This window comes from Haliotis cracherodii, unplaced genomic scaffold, assembly GCF_022045235.1.
Source record: "Haliotis cracherodii isolate W230 unplaced genomic scaffold, xgHalCrac1.p SCAF_3, whole genome shotgun sequence".
NCBI classification, from domain to species: Eukaryota; Metazoa; Mollusca; class Gastropoda; order Lepetellida; family Haliotidae; genus Haliotis; species Haliotis cracherodii.
Window position 1 is genome coordinate 57422344 of NW_027266286.1, and position 20425 is coordinate 57442768.

At 37.2% G+C, this 20425-nt stretch overlaps 1 protein-coding gene across 1 annotated transcript in view; it reads right to left on the reverse strand.

Annotated features, from left to right (window-relative positions):
• LOC139475563 (uncharacterized) overlaps positions 1–3893 on the reverse strand; it is an 8433-nt gene extending 4540 nt beyond the window's left edge. Inside the window, exons 1-4 of the mRNA XM_071258754.1 lie at positions 3836–3893; positions 1006–1135; positions 250–603; positions 1–20 (exon numbers count right to left, since the gene is read on the reverse strand). The exon at positions 1–20 is cut by the window's left edge and continues 109 nt beyond it. Of these exons, the coding sequence (XP_071114855.1) occupies positions 1–20; positions 250–603; positions 1006–1081 (450 nt within the window). The 5' untranslated portion in view covers positions 1082–1135; positions 3836–3893. The remainder of the gene's footprint in view (positions 21–249; positions 604–1005; positions 1136–3835) is intronic.
• Between the last annotated feature and the right edge of the window lie 16532 nt (positions 3894–20425).

Sequence of the window (20425 nt, forward strand, 5' to 3'; positions counted from 1 at the left end):
GGCGTTGGCCTCGATGTGATCTAAAAGAACATAATATCAATTATAGCAAAAGAAAGTACTAGATATCACATCTCCTAGAACCTATTAAACCTGATTGAAATTCGCATATGGTGACATGTTTGTTCCAAAACTTTCCATTGTGAATATAGTTTACAAACATGTTACACTTATCGTGTTTCTGACGTGTGTGAACTGAATACTAATATGTAGTTTCAAGATTTGAACATTCATTTATAATGCTGAACTCACAATGAACATGCTCCAGAGGTGTAAATCCAATGTCAAAGTGTATGTCCTCTGTTTTTCCACTGGGAAGAGTATTCAATGCTCCCTGGCATATTCCAGCTATGATAGTTTTGATTGAGGCTTCTTGGAAAACTGGGATCTTGTCATCACCCACCGGAATTGAGAACTTAAAGTGAATGGAACCTTGTTCGATATCATCAAGCCGCATTCCATATTCAGCAAAAAGCTTAAGCATGTTGGCTTTATTCTGTGTAAGAGTTTCAAAGATCTGTGCTTCGTGTTCAGACTCGGAAAAAGATAACACTATTTCTCCGCTTGGTTGGAATAAATCTGTTACTTGTTCTGTTCCAGCTCTTTCTATTGGTAATGAGAAAAATTGTGGTATTGTATCAGAAAATTAATATATGTACTTCTAAAATGTATTTCCAAACTGCAAAACATGCAATGTTAATGCTACATAATAGGTACACTTTACACTACAAAATATCAAACTTGAAAGCTTATTTGTGACAAAATTGCTTACTATCAGGCTAATTAAATGTCCAGAGAACTGCAAAGTCACAAATGTTCGTACACATTCCAAAGTTTATTCCCCCTCCCCCACCAGGAGTGTTTTCCGATGAGAAGATATTGGAACGATGCAAGGTGTTACCACCGACTCATGACGGACGACAGAGATACAGATTATTTATAGTGAGGCTAGAAAAGTGTAGATAGAGGAGTAAAATGTAGACAATCCGATCACATTCATTCACCTACGTTGTGTGATCAAGGCTTTCCTTTCTTCCAACTGTTCCAGTAGAATTTTTTTTGTTTTTCTTACAGTTTCCTCCATATCAACCAGATAATTTCTTTGCGTTGCCACCTGCGTCTTAAGTGCATGCTTTTCCTGAAAATGCAAGTGATAACATACTCGTTACTGTGTGGTTGGGTCCTACTTCTAACCACTGGTTTACTTCCTTGACACTATATTCTTAAGCGGCTACTGTGATGCAACTGACTGCAGCATAAATGCACACTGATAATTAAATGAGGTGTGTCAACCACCTTTTCTTTACGAAAGGTATATGAGATAAGTCACACCTTTAGTTTAAAACATTTACAAACTAGGAATTTACGCAAAGTATGCTCACCAGGGTTTACGTTTAAAGTCCATAAACGCAAACATATATTGAATGTAAATAAAAGAGACAACCCATTTCAATAATCATAAGAAATTTCAGCTAAAAGCAGCCACCATTGTACGATCAGATCCGACCAGATAATAAGCATGTGTTTATGAAGCACTATGAGAGACCGCTTATTTAAGCATTAACACAAAAAAACGTAGACAACGATACAAAATCGGTGACATCGTTCGGCGCAATAAAGCAACACATGCACCACGCTCTCCATTATCAGCCAATAAGGAAACAGTAGTCAGGTAGTGGACGTGGTATAATTTTTATTATGGAGCGAGTTAGTGAGTTAGAATTTAAGGTCGCATCGGCGACGAGTACTAGTTATTATATTTACAATTTAGTTATTTATGTAGATTTGTAGTTAAAAACAAGTTGTGAAATATATTTGAGCATACTATATTTAACAACAATTTATGAAACATATTTGAGCATAACAATATGATGCATATAGTTTTAAACACGGGCTATAGGCCACCAGTAACCAAAGGTAGGCCACCTCGCTGGGGATCATTTGGACTTATAGTACCTTGGCTTCCTGCTTGATACCCAGCAGGATTTACATCATCACTTTAGCTACTGGTGGTGTGCGTAATACCAGCCAATATTAAAAAAAACCCTACTCATCAACTAGTTGGCTTAAAAATGTCTTTTTTTATCATGGAAATATAATCGTAAAAAATATTTGCTTACATAGCCAATCAAATACCTTGGGATCACATGCAATTAATATGTAACGTTTGGGAATGTAATTCTCATACCTTGGGAGTAGAAGATATCGGATTAGCTTTCAAGTTACTTCCCTTTAAGGTGAAGGTCACCCACCTTCTAGGTTGTTCGGAAATTAACTGATGGCAACCATATACTATTCCTGTAAATGGATCCTAGGAGCCTTGGTAGCCTGTGTACCCCGAGATGAAAGAGTGGTCACAAGTTACCAAGCAAGCATTCCACGGTGCAGCCTTATATGCGTGCTAGGCCTTAACTAACCATTATATGTGATAGCTTTTTGTGGCTAGTATAGTTACATCTCTTTCTTAAAAGGTTAAGGACAAGTCGTCAAATATGAAAGCAAATGTCATGTAAAGTTTACTGAGAAAACAATATGTGAAGTGCTGAACTTCGTCATGGATGTAACATTTATGTAAAATTTGGGGACAAGACATTTCCTCAAGAAGTAGTCTTGCTGATCTGTTTCTTTATGCATATGAATCTGAATTTCTGCTTGAATTGGCAAAATCAAAACAAGGGCATCTGGTCAAGAAGTTTAACTTGTGCTTTAGGTATAAAGATGATCTGATATCGTTCATTAATGACCAAATAACTAAGTCCCTTTCACTGATTTACCCACCTAAATTAGAAATACAAAAGACCAGTAAAACTGCCGACATCAGTTATATATTTAGATTTATGTATCAAGATTCAGAGTGACAAGACACTCTCCACAAGATTGTATGACAAGAGGGGTGACTTCAACGTTCCAGTAAGTTCCCTTTATGTCGAGTAATATTCAGGCAGCTCCAGCCTTTGGCGTCTACATTTCACATCTTATGAGGTACAATCCAGTTCGCTCTTTCTACGAAGATGTCACAGAGCGTCATGCGATCTTGCTAACAAGTAGCTTGGATTACAACATTCATGACCTCGGTACAGCTGTCAAAATGATATATGGTTAGACATTTTCAACTTTGACGCATCAGTGACAAAAATGATGTAATTCACTATTTTATCTTGCACCATATGTTCCAGTTTTTTTTTCTGATGAACAATTGACATGTATTTGCATGCGCTTATGATTGGTGCCACCGATGGGACAGAATACGCTCACCTTTACGCAAACACCTGCTATCATCACTATTTGGTAGTAATTGATATACACATGCTTCTGATTTTGTTGGAATCGAACAATGGACTCTGTATTTAGTAGAGATTTGTTATGATTATGGAAATGGTTTTATCGCTTTAATAATTATACACATAATTTACAGCGTGGCCGAATCACTCTGTTAACTACATGAGCAACGAGCTGACATTCTACGACATATTACATTTGTGGTTTAAATGTTATGCCATTTTTTATTGAAATGCGGAGAAAAATATTATATTGCCTTGTTGATTTAAAAACGTCATTAACAAAAAAAACTATAACAAATCTTCTGCCTTGTCTGGTAAAATACCCATATCTAACACCCAATGTACTGTTACGGATACTGCAGAATGAACAATTCACAGAACCGAAGGAAATGTTGAGGGCAAGGGAGCACAACTCTTTACCCAGTTAAGGTAGAAATAATGATGTTATTTTTTGCAAACAATTTTCGGATACAGTTTGAGCTAAGATTACAAGTTCATCCTGACATTTTAAAGTGATATTGTGACCTAAAAGGTAAATTAACATTTTTGAAGCTCACCTTTCGTAATGCATTACATTCGCCCTCAAGTTCCGACTGACGAATTTTTGCTTTAACCAATCCTGAAACAAAAATACAAATTGACCGTGTATGACCTATGGTGATAAACATGTAATAATGGTTGCAATATTTGGTAGTAGTATGATCTTTTATTCTTGTAAAGTCGAGAAAGAAGTAAAAGGTAGATGATCCGATTACATTCATTCACTTACGTTGGTTGGTCAAAGTTTCCTTTTCTTGCAACTGTTCCAGTGCCTCGTCTTTAGTTTTTCTTGCAGTTCCCTGCATATCAAATAGCTGCTGCCTAAGTGTTTGGTTTTCCTAAGAAATTAAGCGAATACATACTCGTTATTGTGTGGTTGGGACATCGTTCGGCGCAATAATGCAACACAAAGCACCGCGGTCTCAATTATCAGTCAATAAGGAAACAGTAGTCCGGAAGTGGTCGTGGTCGTGGTCTACATGTTTATTGTGGAAACATAAACGTAAATGTATTTGCTTACATAGCCAATCAAATGCCGTGGAATCACATGCAATTAATTTGTAACGATTGGGAATGTAATTCTTATACCTTGGGAGTAGAAGATATCGGATTAGCTTTCAAGTTACTTCCCTTTAAAGTGAAGGTCACCCACCTTCTAGGCTGTTCGGAAATTAGCTGATGCAACTATATACTATTCCTGTAAATGGATCCAAGGAGCCCCGTGTACCCGTGTATGTTGATTTTAAAACGTCATTAACATAAAAAGTAAAAACATCTTCTGAGTTGCCTTGTCTGGTAAAATACTACTATCTTACACCCAATGTACATCGATTTTAAGGATACTGCAGATTACACTATTCACAGAACCGAACTAATTGTTAAGGGCAAGGGGGCACCGCTCTTTATTCAGTTATGAAAAAATTCATAATGCTGTTTTTGCCAACGATATTCGGATACAGTGTTAGCTAGGATTGCAAGGTCATCCTGACATTTTAAAGTCACATGGTGACAAATGACTATTAGTTGTTCATGAATCCAAAGTCTTAAGTATTGATGTTATAATACGTAGACTTTTGGAGATATGGATGTCAAAGTATATTTATTATATTGGGCTTAAATTCTGCAATCAGTGTAATATGGAAATGTTTTCACTTCACAATGTATGTGGTCTTATGGCCATAAACAATAATAAACTTCATTGATCAAATGCAGCCTATCACTATCATCATCCTTGATATAATGTTATTAGAATACCATCCGCAGGTCTGCATTTTGAACAGGTCCGAAACACAGGTTGACATACGATTTGCAAAATGAGAAACCCTGTTAATGGATTTTAGTTTTAGTTTGACTCTTAATCATCATGTTTTGGGCATATAGAGTAATAGCTACACACTGGAGTGAGTCATTCGTGAGTGAGTTGGAGAGTTGCGCTTAACGTAGCTTTGAACCGTTATTTCAGTTATATCACTGCGTGTTATCTTAATTTAGCACGAACGCCAACGGCGACTCGAGCTTCTTTCGTGAAATCCACGAGCACGGGTATGGTGTTGACAACAAAGGATAATAACCGGGGTGTATCGGGAAACCGGCGAAGGCAGCAGCCCGAGGATATACTTTGATGTGAATTCGTGTAGCAGCTAGAATAACGATGACCTTCTTTTCTTGAGGACAGAGCGTGTGAATAGCCTGCATTTGTTCTGTTTGTTATGCAGATTCTTTGTAATTTCATTCGCAATATCGAGACAATTAAACGACGGATTAACTACTGACACATAACTGTAGTTTTCCTGGGTATGTATACAATACTTGAAGTTATCAACAAAGGCATCCACTGAAGTTTCCGTCAGCATTGAGATTCAAAATATATAGAGAGCTAATTGATATAATACGAATCGAGAAACTGCATGCAACAATGTTATTTAACCTGCAACACAAATATTTTAATATGTTGGTTTTAAAAACATCTCTATTGTTTGATTTTGTTCACCACTCCAATCATAATTATGAGACAAACGTTCAAATCCAACAAATAATTGTCATATTACAATTCACAAGCATCTTTTGAAACCCCTATATAAACTATAATTGCAGAAGAAACAACGAGCTGAATTAAGCAAAACACTGATTTAATCTTACTCATACCCACATGTTCTCTTACATACGATCAAGATATATTTTGCATAGATGGATTTGGTCAAATTCCCAAAACAAATAATCCAGAAGACAGTGTGAATGTTTTGGGTTTATTTCCTTATTTCCAGTCAGTGACATTGACCTTTAATGGTATCAAATCATATATCAGAAAATCAGAAAATTCAGAGAGCCAGTTGCAGCAGCATGAGTAACTGGTTAAATTCAAACACCATTTAGCAGCCCATTAACCCATTAAGAAGACAATAACAGTGCACTTACAACAATGAGGTGTCTTATCTTATTTTCTGCTAGTTGTAGCTTGTCTTCGAGCATAGGCTTTTCATGAAAACCTTTGATCAGATCTTGTCTGCCTAAAACAGGAAAGTAATTTCATTTGTATTTACAGATATAGAAAATCACTTACATTGGGTTACCACGAGGATTTGCTGAATATTAAATTATTATGAGATGAAACTCTAAATGTTGTTTATATATTAATAAAATAAGCTAAAATAAAAATACCTGATACCTCTAAAAAATAAAATAAACAGACAGAAATAAGAAATATGCAAGTATAACTTATCTTGTGCTATTGACATCTACAAGAATAATGTCATCAACGTCTTCTATAAATACATTTCCCTTCTAAAGGTATGCATAATCCCACTGTTGTAGTGTATTAATTGACAGTTTCATAAAAAGTATCATAAACATAGCACCATGGCACTCTAGCTCACACACCCGGGTATGTAGTCAACACTTCCAAATGTTAACAATGACAGCCACTTAGCAAAATTAATGTTCACACATCTAACACTAAAACCTGAAGATTTGAACCATATATGATTTCATCTTAAAGAGAAACACACACGCAAAAGCCATTTAAGTCAAATATGCAGATTTAAAATGTGGCGGACATATTGAAAATCTCTTAACAAATATGCAGGTCATGACATTAGCTCACTTTCAGTCAGGTGAGCCAAAATGTAAACTTAACAATACCATCAACAACTACAGAAAAATGGATTGTTATGGGGTGTTTGCGAGTACGAGTACTTGCAACAACAGAAGCAACCTCTCCATCGTCATTTCCTCAAAATATCATGTCTATAACCATGCATTTCCAGTCTGAACTGGCTGTGATATAACCATCTTTCACAAAGAATACTTAATATCAATTGACATAGTCCTTTGACTAATCTTGATAAAACTACTTATCCCCACGGCTTTCACGTATCATATGTCTCTATACGCCAGAAGTGATGCCGATGCGACGTTAAATTTTAACTCAATCACATAGCACCTATATATCAGTTGTTACATGTGTGAACGAGTAATGAAATTAAGGTTGAACTGTTAAATCTGCTTTATAATTAGGTAGTTTAAGTTAAAAGATAATAATAACCAAGTAAACATAGTTTTTGGCAAAGGCAAATGTTAGAAAAGGACTATAGCACCAGAAAGCCGTCTCTGATGTTTAAATAAAAGCGACAAAACCCTTTTCATAGCCACATGAGTCGATTGTATGGTTCCGATATGTACCATGAGCATGACTTTATCAATCACTCTCAAACATTGATGATACCAGGTGTCCGCGAAAAGGTTAGCGTATCCTGTCCCATCGGTGGCACCCGTCACAAACACATACAAAGGCAAGTCAATTGTTCACCTAAATACAAGGGAACTTATGGCACAAGTCATATTATTTCATCTACAACATTCTTCACACTGTTCGTTTCTGGTCAATTCATGAAATTATATATTGAATAGAAATCTTCAACGTGTCGATTATCTGCAGAAACACATTCAATTTTTGGGGAAAGGCAAAAAAGTGATGAAAGGTATATGAATCACCAGGTCACTGAAGCCACCATGTCTTGCCCCACACAATTTTCATAAAGAAAATAAGTGTTTGTTAAAAAAAGCTATTTTGTATGCAAGTGCATAACCATGATAGTTGAGATATCATTTGGTAGCACAAGGATTCGGTCGAATATATCCAAGTCATCCATGCAGGATATAGACGAATGGAGTGTGATCAAAGAGCTGTGAAGCTCATAATATATTGTTTTAATTATTTGTCATATTTATTATCACGTGGAATTTGGAGTGTGTGGATCTGCAACATATTCCTAATATTGTATTAAATTATAAAATTTCAAGGGTAAGTGGGGCGTGGGGGCAATTATCACATTGTTAATATTTCATAATCTCAGGCATGGCTTTCGGATATTTGAACATGAGAGATTTGATTTAAGATAATATTACTGGTCATCCTGATGGATTAGAATTAAATGTTCAGAAATGACACCACTTATTACAAGCTAACATCGCTTTTCATTTTACAATAATAATACATAACTTAAGATACTAAATGGAGGTTTGACTAACACAAATGAAAGCATTAACAGGAAGCTTTAACTAGAAACTAGTGCACGAGTAAGTCATGCATCTTTATGCAGGAGATAGTGAAACTTCAAAGCAGCAATAAATGAAAAGGAATGTGCAATCATTAATCTATTAAAACATTATTTGAATTTCTACGCATGAAGCTTTCATAAATAAAGTAATGATGATGTCTTTTTATCATAGCAATTAAAAGTTCTGGAAATATCATTTATGATTTTGTTCATTATTCATTCCGTCACCTTAACTCACACTAAAGTCAAACAGCCTATTCTACTTATCGAGTGAGTGATATAAAAATTAACATTAATACATTAATTTTCAGTGACATAGCATTTATGTAATATTGAATGATGATTGTCATTAGCACAGCACAGCACAGCACAGCACAGCACAGCACAGCACAGCACAGCATAACATAACATAACATAACATAACATAACATAACCCTCTTTATAAATGTATATTGTACCTATTTCAGATGCGGTACTATCCAGTTTTACCACGATGAACATTTGCTTTTTCGCCAGGATTGTGCAGAATGATTTGTACACGTACGCATCTTTTCCAGCTAGAATGTCCAAGAACACACTTCTGGAAAACATATGTTGTCTCGCCGAGGTCATTGAATGTTCTTCGCAAGAAGCGTACTCTGAACTGTTTAAGATTCCGCTCCGAAGAAATTGTTGCATCACAGAATCCAAGTCAAGATACGTTAAGAGGAAGTCGCGATTCATCCTAAGGATGGTCACATGTGAAGCCTGCAAAAGTATAAGTGACAGTTCCGAGGATCCGTATGTTAACATTAACATAGACTAATCACTACAAACTAGCACTTTACATAGTGACAAGTTATTACTTTCAAATTATGCATAAAAATTGAAATGAACGCATAAAAGACCCAAAAGTTTCAGAAACGTTCACTGTTTTTAATTATAGTTGAGGTGCTTGTTAAGGCGCTCCTCAAACATGGTTGTGTACAGTGAACGACTTACTTGTACAGCAAACAGAAGTGTGTCACAAATATATCTAAACAAAGAATCTCAATATATCGTTTGTTTATACGAACATGTTTTGTTTCTTCTTTAACGCCGCACTTAGCAAATTATTCAAGCTATATGGCGGTGGTCTGTAAATAATCGACTCTGCACCAGATAATCCAGTAATTGATATCATGTTTGTTTGTTGTTTAACGCCGCACTCAGCAATATTCCAGCTATATGACGGCGGTGTGTAAAATAATCGAGTCTGGACCAGACAATTCAGTGATTGAAATCATGAGCACTGATTCACGCAATACGGATAGAGTGACATGCATCAACCGAGTCTGCGAGCCTGTCCGTCCGATCCCGTTAGTCGCCTATGACGACAAGCCTGGGTTGTTGAAGACCAATTATAACCCGGATCTTCACGGGTCTACACGTAAGATGCAATGCATTTAATAAGTTATTACAGCCATACGAACCAGCTTTATTCAACAGCAATTTCCTAATGCTGCACTTACGTGATCAAGTATCTGTTTCTCTTTTTTCTGCACTTCGTTCCAACACTGAAGATGGTGATCCATGGCTTTTTTATCTATGACATTAAATAAGAATCAAATGCCATCGATGCATGTGTTACAGGCAATGTTTAAAACAATTTTGTTGCAAAGTCCCAAAATATAATTCAAGATTGCACAGGCTGAACGAATGGTCAAATGATCATGTCACTAACTTCCATGGTTGGATGTTGGATTTGTGTTGACGCTGCACTGAGCAATTAGCAGATGTATGACCGCGCACGATGACATGCAACATGTAACTAAGTTACCAAACCTGACCACCCGACGCATTTAGTCGTCCATTTGGTAGGCAAACAGAGGTTTCTAACCTCGAGTACCCACAAGGTCACATTGTCTAACCGCGTTTGCATAAAATCGACAAAGCCCTTCCCATAATCATAAAAAAATAATCTCTGTTAACAGCAGAGACCATAGTACGAATCCGGGCATATGTTAATAAATCACTATGAATACCAGGTATTCGCTAAAAGGTGAGCGAATCCTGCACCGTCGATGGCACAATCACCAACACATTCAAAATCAATTGTTCACAAGACAATTGCATTTTTGTAACTGATGCGTCATATTCGAAAATGTCTTCCACATGTCTACCATAATACGTTTTGAAAGCTTTACTAAGGCCTTCGATGTTGAAAAGCTGACCAAACAACTTTTGAGCAAGAGTATGCTCGATTTTACCTCAAAGGTTGTGAAATGTAGACACCAAAGGTTGGAGCTATTGGAATACTGCTCGACATAAAGGGGAAGTTGAGTATTGAACTTCCTGAATTTGACATTGTTTGGAACTGATGCTTTAAACTTAAGTTACATTCTAACACAAAAATCGGTTTCCCAATACGAACGCAATTTTATCAAAGTTGTTCAATTATAGGAATATGTTGCAGAACGTGGACTTTCCATTCAATTCTATATTTCTGTACGTGAGGCCGTTGGCCAACATACAAGAATAATACAGCATAACGGCAATAAGATATCAGGTTGGTAAATGTACAGGATTTAAGAATCATAATACACTGATCACTTTCGCTGAGGAAAGTGCGTTGTATTTTATGATATTACACAATCAAATATCATGTATAGGAGTTGCTGCGTCACATTTGGGGACACTGGACAAATCATTACAAAATGAAACTCACCCTCTAGCAAATTTACATCACACAGGAATACATACACACTGACTTTCAATTACACCAGCATACCTTCCTTGTTCCACAGCTAACTTGGAAACACCTGTACTGAATTGTGTCAGCTCGCGACGATATAAAGCAAATGAAGAATCTGTAATATACATCTCAGGTTCTTACATTTGTGGGCCGAGTATAAATCATATCTACTGCTAGATCGTGGACTACTTCATTACTCATGAGTTAACATATACTGAACAACAAAAGTTCCTGTGACATTGAATAAGATTAAATGCAAAGTTATGTTTTTTACCAAATCTAAAACAATTTCGGTTTGCAACAGACAAAAGACTGCTGTAAGTGTTCAAATGGGTTATTTTGCCATACTGACTTCAGAAAATGCGTGATTTCATAAAAAAACATGAACATGCCAAAATGTCAGTTTACAAATCAATAGCGTGTGTGTCCACCTCTGGTTGCGATGCAAGCATAACATCTTCGTCTCATGGAATGGACCAGGCGTCGCTAAAAGTCCTGTGGGATATCTGTCCATATCTGCTGGAGCATGTTTCGAAGTTCCTTGAGTGTCTGTGGAACACGTGGTTGACGTCGAAGGCGCCGATCCATCTCATCCCACATGTGCTCGATTGGTGAGAGATCAGGGGAGCGAGCCGGCCAGGGGATGACATTCACGTTGTTGTGTTGAAGAGACCCCTGAACAAGTCGAGCAATATGAGGCCGGGCGTTGTCATGTTGAAAGGTAATGCCTGGGCCATGACGACGCAAAAACGGTAGAACAACAGGGCTGATGATCTCGTCGCGGTAGCGCTGTCCATTGCGATTTTCTTCTACCACTATCAAACGGATCCTCTGTCTTGCTGTAATCCTACCCCACACCATAACGCTGCCGCCCCCGAACCGATCTTCTTCCCTGACACAATGATTGACGTAACGTTCACCTCGACGTCGGTAAACTCAAATCCGTCCATCGCTGTGGCTGAGGTGAAAACGACACTCGTCAGTGAATAGAACTTGTCCCCACTGCATGGCCGTCCCGCGTAGACGCTGTCCGCACCACTGTAGACGTGCTTGACGGTGGTTTCCTGTCAAAATGGGACGTCTGGTGGGTCTTCTGGCGACAATCCCTGCATATCTGAGGCGGCGATTTACGGTTTGTGAAGATATTCGTCGAAGGCCAGGGATGCTTCTTGCAGTCACTTTTGCTGGCTGGAATCGATTTCGTAGGTGTGTTGTTCGAATCCAGTTGTCTTGTCGATTATTGGTTACACGTAGCCTGCCACTCCGAGGATGGTCTCTGACTGCATTCGTCTGTTGCTAACGTTGCCATAAACACCAAATGGTGTTTCTGTGGACGTTAAATTGTCTTGCAACATCACGTTTACTCGATCCTGCTTCAAGCATACCAATGGCTCGCAGACGCTTATTTTCGGACAGGCGTGGCATTTCGTAATGTTGAATAATTGCGTATTTTTGTCTTTCTGAGTGGTTGTCAGCACGATGCTAAACAATGCATATGGAATCCCGTTAACGCAGATGGGGTTTACATAATGTCAACTTTTGCATGGAATGCATGCTTTTCTGTAGCAGTGGCGTTTTTGTGACTTGATTCCATACATGTACTACAATATTGAAAACCGAACCATAGCACTTGGAGTAGTCTTATTTATATTCAGAAAACATTGTTTACCCTCTCTATGCAACCCTGTCTTTGTTAATCCTATATTTTTGAACAGACGAGTAAAGTTGGTATTATTTGAAATACAAAATTGTTAAAGCAAACATTTTATGGAAACAAACATTTTTTGTAGCACTTTAAATAACACATTCTTGACCTTTGTTGAGACGTATCAACAACTTTGAAAAAATGTTTATTTGACTTGGGAGTAGTGTACCAAGATAAATATACTGATTAAAAACCTCGACATCACAGTCACCACATATCGCTCTTATTACTTTTCCTGATGTCCCACCTCTCCTGAATTCAACTATTTTAGTTTTTTCACATATTAACGAACAATGACAAGGATTTGCAATAATTGTGCAAAGCATTTAACCGTTTCTCTAATCCATACACACCATATGAAATTAGAACCACGTAGTCAACAACGAGGATTGGCAAAAAAACAAATACATCTGGCGATAACTGAACAGCCTTATGTCATGACACAAAAACTTATTATCTAATTCATTTATAAATAAATAAAACAGAGTGAGTGAGTGAGTTAAACTTTAACGTCACATCGGCAATATTTCGACCGTGTCGTGACGAGAAATTATACATTAGTGAGTATGGCTTAACGCCGCTTTTAGCAATATTCCAGCAATATCACGGCGGGGGACACTAGAAATGGGCATCACACATTGTACCCATGTCGGGAATCGAACCCGGATCTTCAGCGTGACGTGCGAACGCTTTAACCACTAGGCTACCCGACCTCCCCAGTTATACATTAACAATAAATACATTTAGATTGTATAACAACCTGTCGTCGATACAATTACTAGATTAGCACAGAATATATTGAAATTCTTTTAAAAACATTCAAAAGAATAAACTATTATTCAACAAAACCATATAAAAACGGGATACAGATCGCCAGCAATCAAAGTACATGTAAGGCCACCCGTCTAGGGACTGTGGGGACTTACGGTACCTCTGCTACTTGCAGGGTTACCCAGCAGGATTCACACCATCCCTTCAGCTGCCTTCACAAATATACTACGATTAAAACTATGGTTGCAATAACTAACTACACTATTTCAAAATGTATCCATTTGTTCAAATTCGTCTATGCTGCAGACGGGACTGCTACAATATAGTCCTCGGCTGGTCCTCTGGGATATCATGAAATCGACCTACATGTATGTTCAACATGAAGGCAACTTCTATTTCCAAAACGAAGATTCATTTACACACATCACTAAAAAATGTTCAGAAAAAAAGTTGGAGGTCATTTTGCTTTCCAACCCATCTCAATGCTATATGGCTGAAATAATGCCGATGCGACGTTAAATTTCAACTCACTCACTCCAACCCATCTCAAAGCAGTATTTCTTCATGTGGCACATAAAATTGCAAAACTTGTCCAAGTTTGATAAATAATCCTGATTTCAAATCTAACTTTACACCTAAAAATACTGCACAAAACATTTTAAAGACCGTTCATGTCAAGCGGACTGGTCATAATCAGGGGTAACATGTTTTAGATAAGCTTGTTATTAGGACCTATATGATTACTTACAGGCTGAAAATAAGGTCACATGTTCTCTTCATTTTGCAGTTAGACTGTCTTGACGTGACATGATTTTCTTTCAGCTTTCCATTTTGAAATAGATCTTTTTGCCCTGGCAATGGCCCAAAAACATGTGAATTTTTCCTCGTTATATTTTGCAACCTAACTTTTCACTAACTTTGATGAAGCTTTATTGTGAGGATTCACAAATGCATTATATGTTACCACATTAGCAATCTCTCTTTAATTCAAGGCACATTTCAATTTTGTATCTTAAAATTTGGCAAGTTGACAATTCCTCACAATAAAGGTATGCTTGTAATGTTTTGTACTAATCATGTGTCCAAAAAAGTGTTTTCTTGTTTTTGTTCATTATTCGGAGTACAAATTTTGTGAAAAATGACATGGTTATCAGGTATCATCTTAGTTATGTGAGTAGGTGCGGGTCAAACATTGCTATATTCTGTGTCCGTAGCTCTATGGCTATTTAAGAACCTAACACCAGCTGACTGTGGGTGCTTTAATATATTTTACAGGCTGTCCCAAGCAACTAATCTCTAGTAGAATTATTTGAATTACCTTGCATAGACAACTGTTGCATAGGAAAACCGCAGCCCGTAGTGTCCGTATTTTACTTGTATTTTGAAAAAACCCTGCTAAACTATGCATATATAAACTGTTAGCTTATTTAAGTTTAGGATACATTCAAATGTTCATAAAATCAGAACAAGATGAAATTGAAATAATTCTAATGGTGTCATTTGCTGTAAACTACTTGGGGCTACGGACACTACATACTTTTCAATTAGTCTATGGGGTACACTTTTTATCATACCCGCTAAGGGTGATAAAGGTAAATGGAGCTTAAATTAAAGTTTCTATCAAATAGATGATATCTGGCAATGATAGCCATAATAAATTAATAGCTGTCAAATTTTGCAGCTCATCAAAAACTCAGCTCCAATGCTACTTTCACTTGGTATAATACATAATTAGTTGTACGTCGACATCATCATCATGACATCATCCATGATAGCTGCATCCAGTGTTGCTATGGAAGCTGAAGACACAAAGACTAATGTAGACCATTTAAGTGGTATGCATTGGTTGAATAATGAATGCAGATGTGATAATTATTATTATCTCCTGCAGCATATGCTCCTCGACCAAAGTATCTGAACTTTCCTTTTCTTGTAGGTGAAATTTGACTAAGGTCCAAAGTCAAATGAACACGTGTTAACATGGGACCTACTAGTTCCAGGATTTTGGCCTAGTTTAAGAGATCTTGATGTACAATTTTATTTTGAATACATTCTTGCGATTCTGTGTATTCTAAGTCATGCTTCAATGCACTTTTGTTTCAACGATTCCATGCAAAGAAAGTGCTTGAAATCAAAGTGGCAACTACTGGAAGTTTCTGAGAACTATTATATTATATATGTTTAGTTCATGTTGGAAACGTCTACTGAATAAATGATTTGAAACATTCAATTCACTCCTTTTAAGGTTAATTGTGTAAAAGTAATAATGTTCACATGTGCAGTGAGCAAACATTGATAACACTACTTTTTAGTGATGTCGACAGTGAGATTGCACAATGCACAATGGACATGAATTTTGAAAACAGCAGATCTATGTGTTGTGTACATTTGAAATTGTTCAATGAAAATAAATTGGTAATAGATTTTGGGACTAAGAGACAGTGGTGAACCCTTTGTGACAAAATGTGGATGAGATACTCAAACAACCACTGTAGGGAAGAAATCTGAGAAAATGAGGCGCTACAGGAAAAAGGTGAGTATAAATGCAGGAAGATATGAATATTTTTTTAAAAACACATAAAGATAAAGAGAAGAGAAAAGAAAATGAAGAAACAGGTAATGCAAGGTGACCAAAAGCAAACAAAAGCACAAAGAGTAAAGAGACATTTACAGAAAACATGCTTACCGCCAAAAGGTAAAGGAGAAGAGAGAAAATTATTTTTCTGATGTAAGGAGAGTGAATAACAGATCACAGAACTATGACAAAGTAAAGACCGCTGAAAAGAAAATTGACTAAACGAAGGAAAAGAAGGCTGTACTTCGAACACAACAGTGAAGGCTTCGAGTCGAGTGGTGTGTCATCATATCCAGGATGTAGTAGAAAGGTGTAGGAAGGAAAGACATCACTTGGCACAAATGGGAGTATATAACATTAAAAGAGAGTGATACAGAAAAGAGAATAATGGCATACGGCCAAAAGTCACTAGTTTGAATGCATTTCTTGATGTCTTTAAGAGCTCTCTTAGTATCTACTCCAGTCACATCTTCCGCTCCAACTTGCAACACAAGCAGATGCAAAGCTGCAAAAGAAATCTAAAACCTGAACAATTGGTGATGGTTGTGGATTATTCTGAAAATTACGAAGTTCCGACTGCTTACTTTGACCAGCACATGGTGACCGTACATCCAACGATATGCTACTACCAAGATGGAATAGATGGTAAACCAGTGACAATCAAACATGCCATAATTGACATAACAGATGACCTCAATCATGATGCAGCTTCAGTAAAAAGCTTTGAAAGCAAGGCAGTTAGCATCACCGAGGAGAAAGTGAAGGGAACAGAAGTGATGCAGTTGACTGATGGCTGTGCTGCACATTTACAAGAGCTTTGGGGATATCAGCCAACAGAAAATTAAGACTGCACGCAATTATTTTGAGACAAGCAATGGAAAGAACATATGTGATGGTCTTCGAGCCATAATGAAAACATTCTTGCTACCGTATTGTACTATCAGGAAAAGTTATAAGGGGTGCAGAAGCAGTGCACAAACACTGCACTGATGTCTTGGACCATAATGATTACAAAAGATTACAATTTCCATCAAAGCCAGTGAGAGACAGTTTGACTTCATCAGAAAAGGGATAATCCTTCATCAGACAGAAGAAGGCCTAAAACCTGTCGAAGGAACCATCAGGTGAAGTATACTGGGCATCCCTATGAAATACTGAGTAGTAACCTGTCTTGCTATTGTACTGGCTGTGTTACAAAAAACTGGTTGTGAATACAAGACCTATGTGTGTGAATGAACAGCAACTGAAAGCAAAAGATACTGGTGTCCTTCAGAACTTAAGTTTCCTTATGTATTCTTCTACCGACAATCTATTGCTTTAACCTTAACTGTATAGACCTTTCCCGCTTGCTCCTGATCTCTTCATAGAACCTACACACAATCTTGTTCGTGGAGCTTCTGTTCCCATGTAAGTAAGCTGTACCGACTCGTGTAAGCTGTATCATGTACAACATATGCCACATCAACGTTCTGGATAAATGTTCCCGTCCATTATTTCACTTCAGCTTCAATTTCTAAAATTGGAATGATACAAGGGAAGATCGAATTGGTGATTTTGTTTGCGTAGCCCTAAAATATGTGAAATGTAGAAAAGCTGACATTTCAATTCTGAAATCACTCCATCCTTTGCATGAAAGTTAGGATATCAGAGAAAATATACCATTCGTTGGCAGTCTTTTTCCAACGAACGAACCAAAGTTTGACTGCAGTACATAAAACGTTTATAGTTATCCCCATTAACAAGGCATCAAATAACACAACCATTATATGTAAGCATCACTACATTAATTATTTGATCAAAGAACTTGGTATAACTGACATATCAAATAATGCCACATACAAATATGTTAACTGAGGAAGAAATCTGCCAAAACCATGCATCGGTACTATCAACTTTTGTCTAGACTCAAAAACCTGAAGTCATGCCCATTCCTCTTTTGTAATGAATTCCAAAGCACCACAAAGAGAGTTATATTGCTGGATCCAGTAAATATACCACCGAATCCAAGTCTCAAAGATTAACCATAATCCTTAAAACAATCAAGGAAGGACTTATTTCAGACAAGTGGAATTAATACAATATGGATTCTCAAAAACGCAAAGGAGATCATAGGAGACCAGTGAGACCGTCTCATCTGTTTCATATTTAGATATATGATAAAGATTCCACAAGACTGTATGAGAAGAGGGATGACTTCAACGTTCCAGTAAGTTCCCTTTATGTCGAGTAATAGTCAACTTTCTTTCACGTTGAGCAATATTCCAGCAGCTCCAGCCTTTGGTGTCTGCATTTCACAGCTCTTAAAGTACAATCGAGCATGCTCTTTTCACGAAAAGGTCACAGAGCGTCAGATAGCTCTTTCTTAAAAGGTGTGTGTTCAAGATTACAACATTTAAGATCGTAGTGAAGCTTTCCAAAAGCTTGAAGGTAGACATGTTAAGGACATTTCCAAATTTGACGCATCAGTAACAAAAACGATGTCTGATGCAATTTCCTACTTTATACCATGTGGTACCGTGTATTTTCAGGTGGACAAATTATTTTCCTTTGCATGTGTTTGTAATGGGTGCCACCGGTGGGGCAAGATAGGCTCACCTTTTTGCGAACATCTGGTATCATTACCATTTCATAGTGATTCATAAAGGAAGAGGATTTATGGATGTCAACTTCTTTATTGTGAGGAACACAACATTCCGGAGTACATGCTTACTCCTTCCTCCGAAATGTTGTGTTCCTCATAATAAAGAACTTGACATCCATAAATTCTCTTCCTTATTCGTATCACTTCTAAATGCCTTTCGAAGACGCTATTCATAAAGACATGCTTATGATACAGTCAGAATCGTAGAGTGGACAATGGAGATGTCAGATGATTATTGGAAAGGTTTTATCACTTTTATGTATGTAATTTTACCTTCTCATGAATGACTAAATATTTAAAATTAAACTCGACATATCTTCGAATAATTTTTTAATTTGAAGTTTACACGATATCCGTTTATTTCATTGGACGAAAGGTCGGTCACATGACCGCGAAATTGACGTTCATAAGTGTATGAACGACACAATTTGACGTTCATACGTTTTTTACGAGGCCGTGTTCTTGAAATGACGTAAACACTGACGGACTACTTCCACATTCCTGGGGAAACCCCTGGGAATTCCCTAGCACAAAAACATGCATAAGCGTTCTTTCTGATCATTTAGAACCTTTATTCTTGGTCTCAGCGTTTCAGTACATTGAGAAATGTCAGAGAGCGTGACTGCATGATTGTTCACGAATATCCTCGCTACGGCCCATCCTAATGAATAAACGAAGAAATGCACATCTAAACTATCGTAGTATCGACTCGATCCGTGCCTAGGCTGACATTGACCGTCTCCAGCAATCTATGAATTTAACTTAGTGTCTGTTTGACGCATCTTTTTTCACCTTTCAAAGATCGGCCAGTTGATCAATGATGACTAACACATGTAACCGCCACAGGTTCATTAACAACTTCGGAAATCTCTTCCGTCACGTTTATCGTTTCGGCCATTTCGTCTTGTACTTGATGTAAATGTATTACGACGCGCTGTCATTGTGACTGCCTTACTGAGGTAGTTCTTTACAGACCTTTCTCATCTAATGGGGATATGATTTTAACACATGTGCTGCGTAAGATGTTTCTGAAGAGCAAGTTGTGCATCCATACGCCAATGTCACCTCTCTTTTTGAGGAACTATTTTACTCCGCGATTTAGCTGGTTGTTGTATGGCTGTCAGTGTAAACATGAAGTCACACGTACTAAATAAAATTGTGTTTAGATCTTGACCTACATCCTTTGGGACGTTCATACAGTTTGGCCCTCACTCTATGAAGGTTCATACTCCAATGAATTCACACAAAGTGAAGGTCAATTATTAAATGTATTATCTCTAAGAATCGAGTTTGATAAACTGAGAATGTGGGCAAAATTTAAAGGTTAAGGTCCCATCTCTTAATCAGCTCCACATCATGTTAAGCATAATATATGTGACCTCAAAACTTTGGATTTGGTTGTTTATGAATGTTAACTAGGGACTATATTCTTACAAAATTGGTAATAATCAATGCATATAAGTAAAGGACCAGTTTGTAATAGACATAGCCACGTGAAAGTTGATCATGTAATCAAACTAAGGAAATACATGTATCTAAATATCCAATATGTCAAAATTCATCATTGTAGTCATTTTCTCGATAACTAACATGAATTATTTACATTTCCAACCAATGGTATGATCTAGCGAGCCCTTGACTACGAA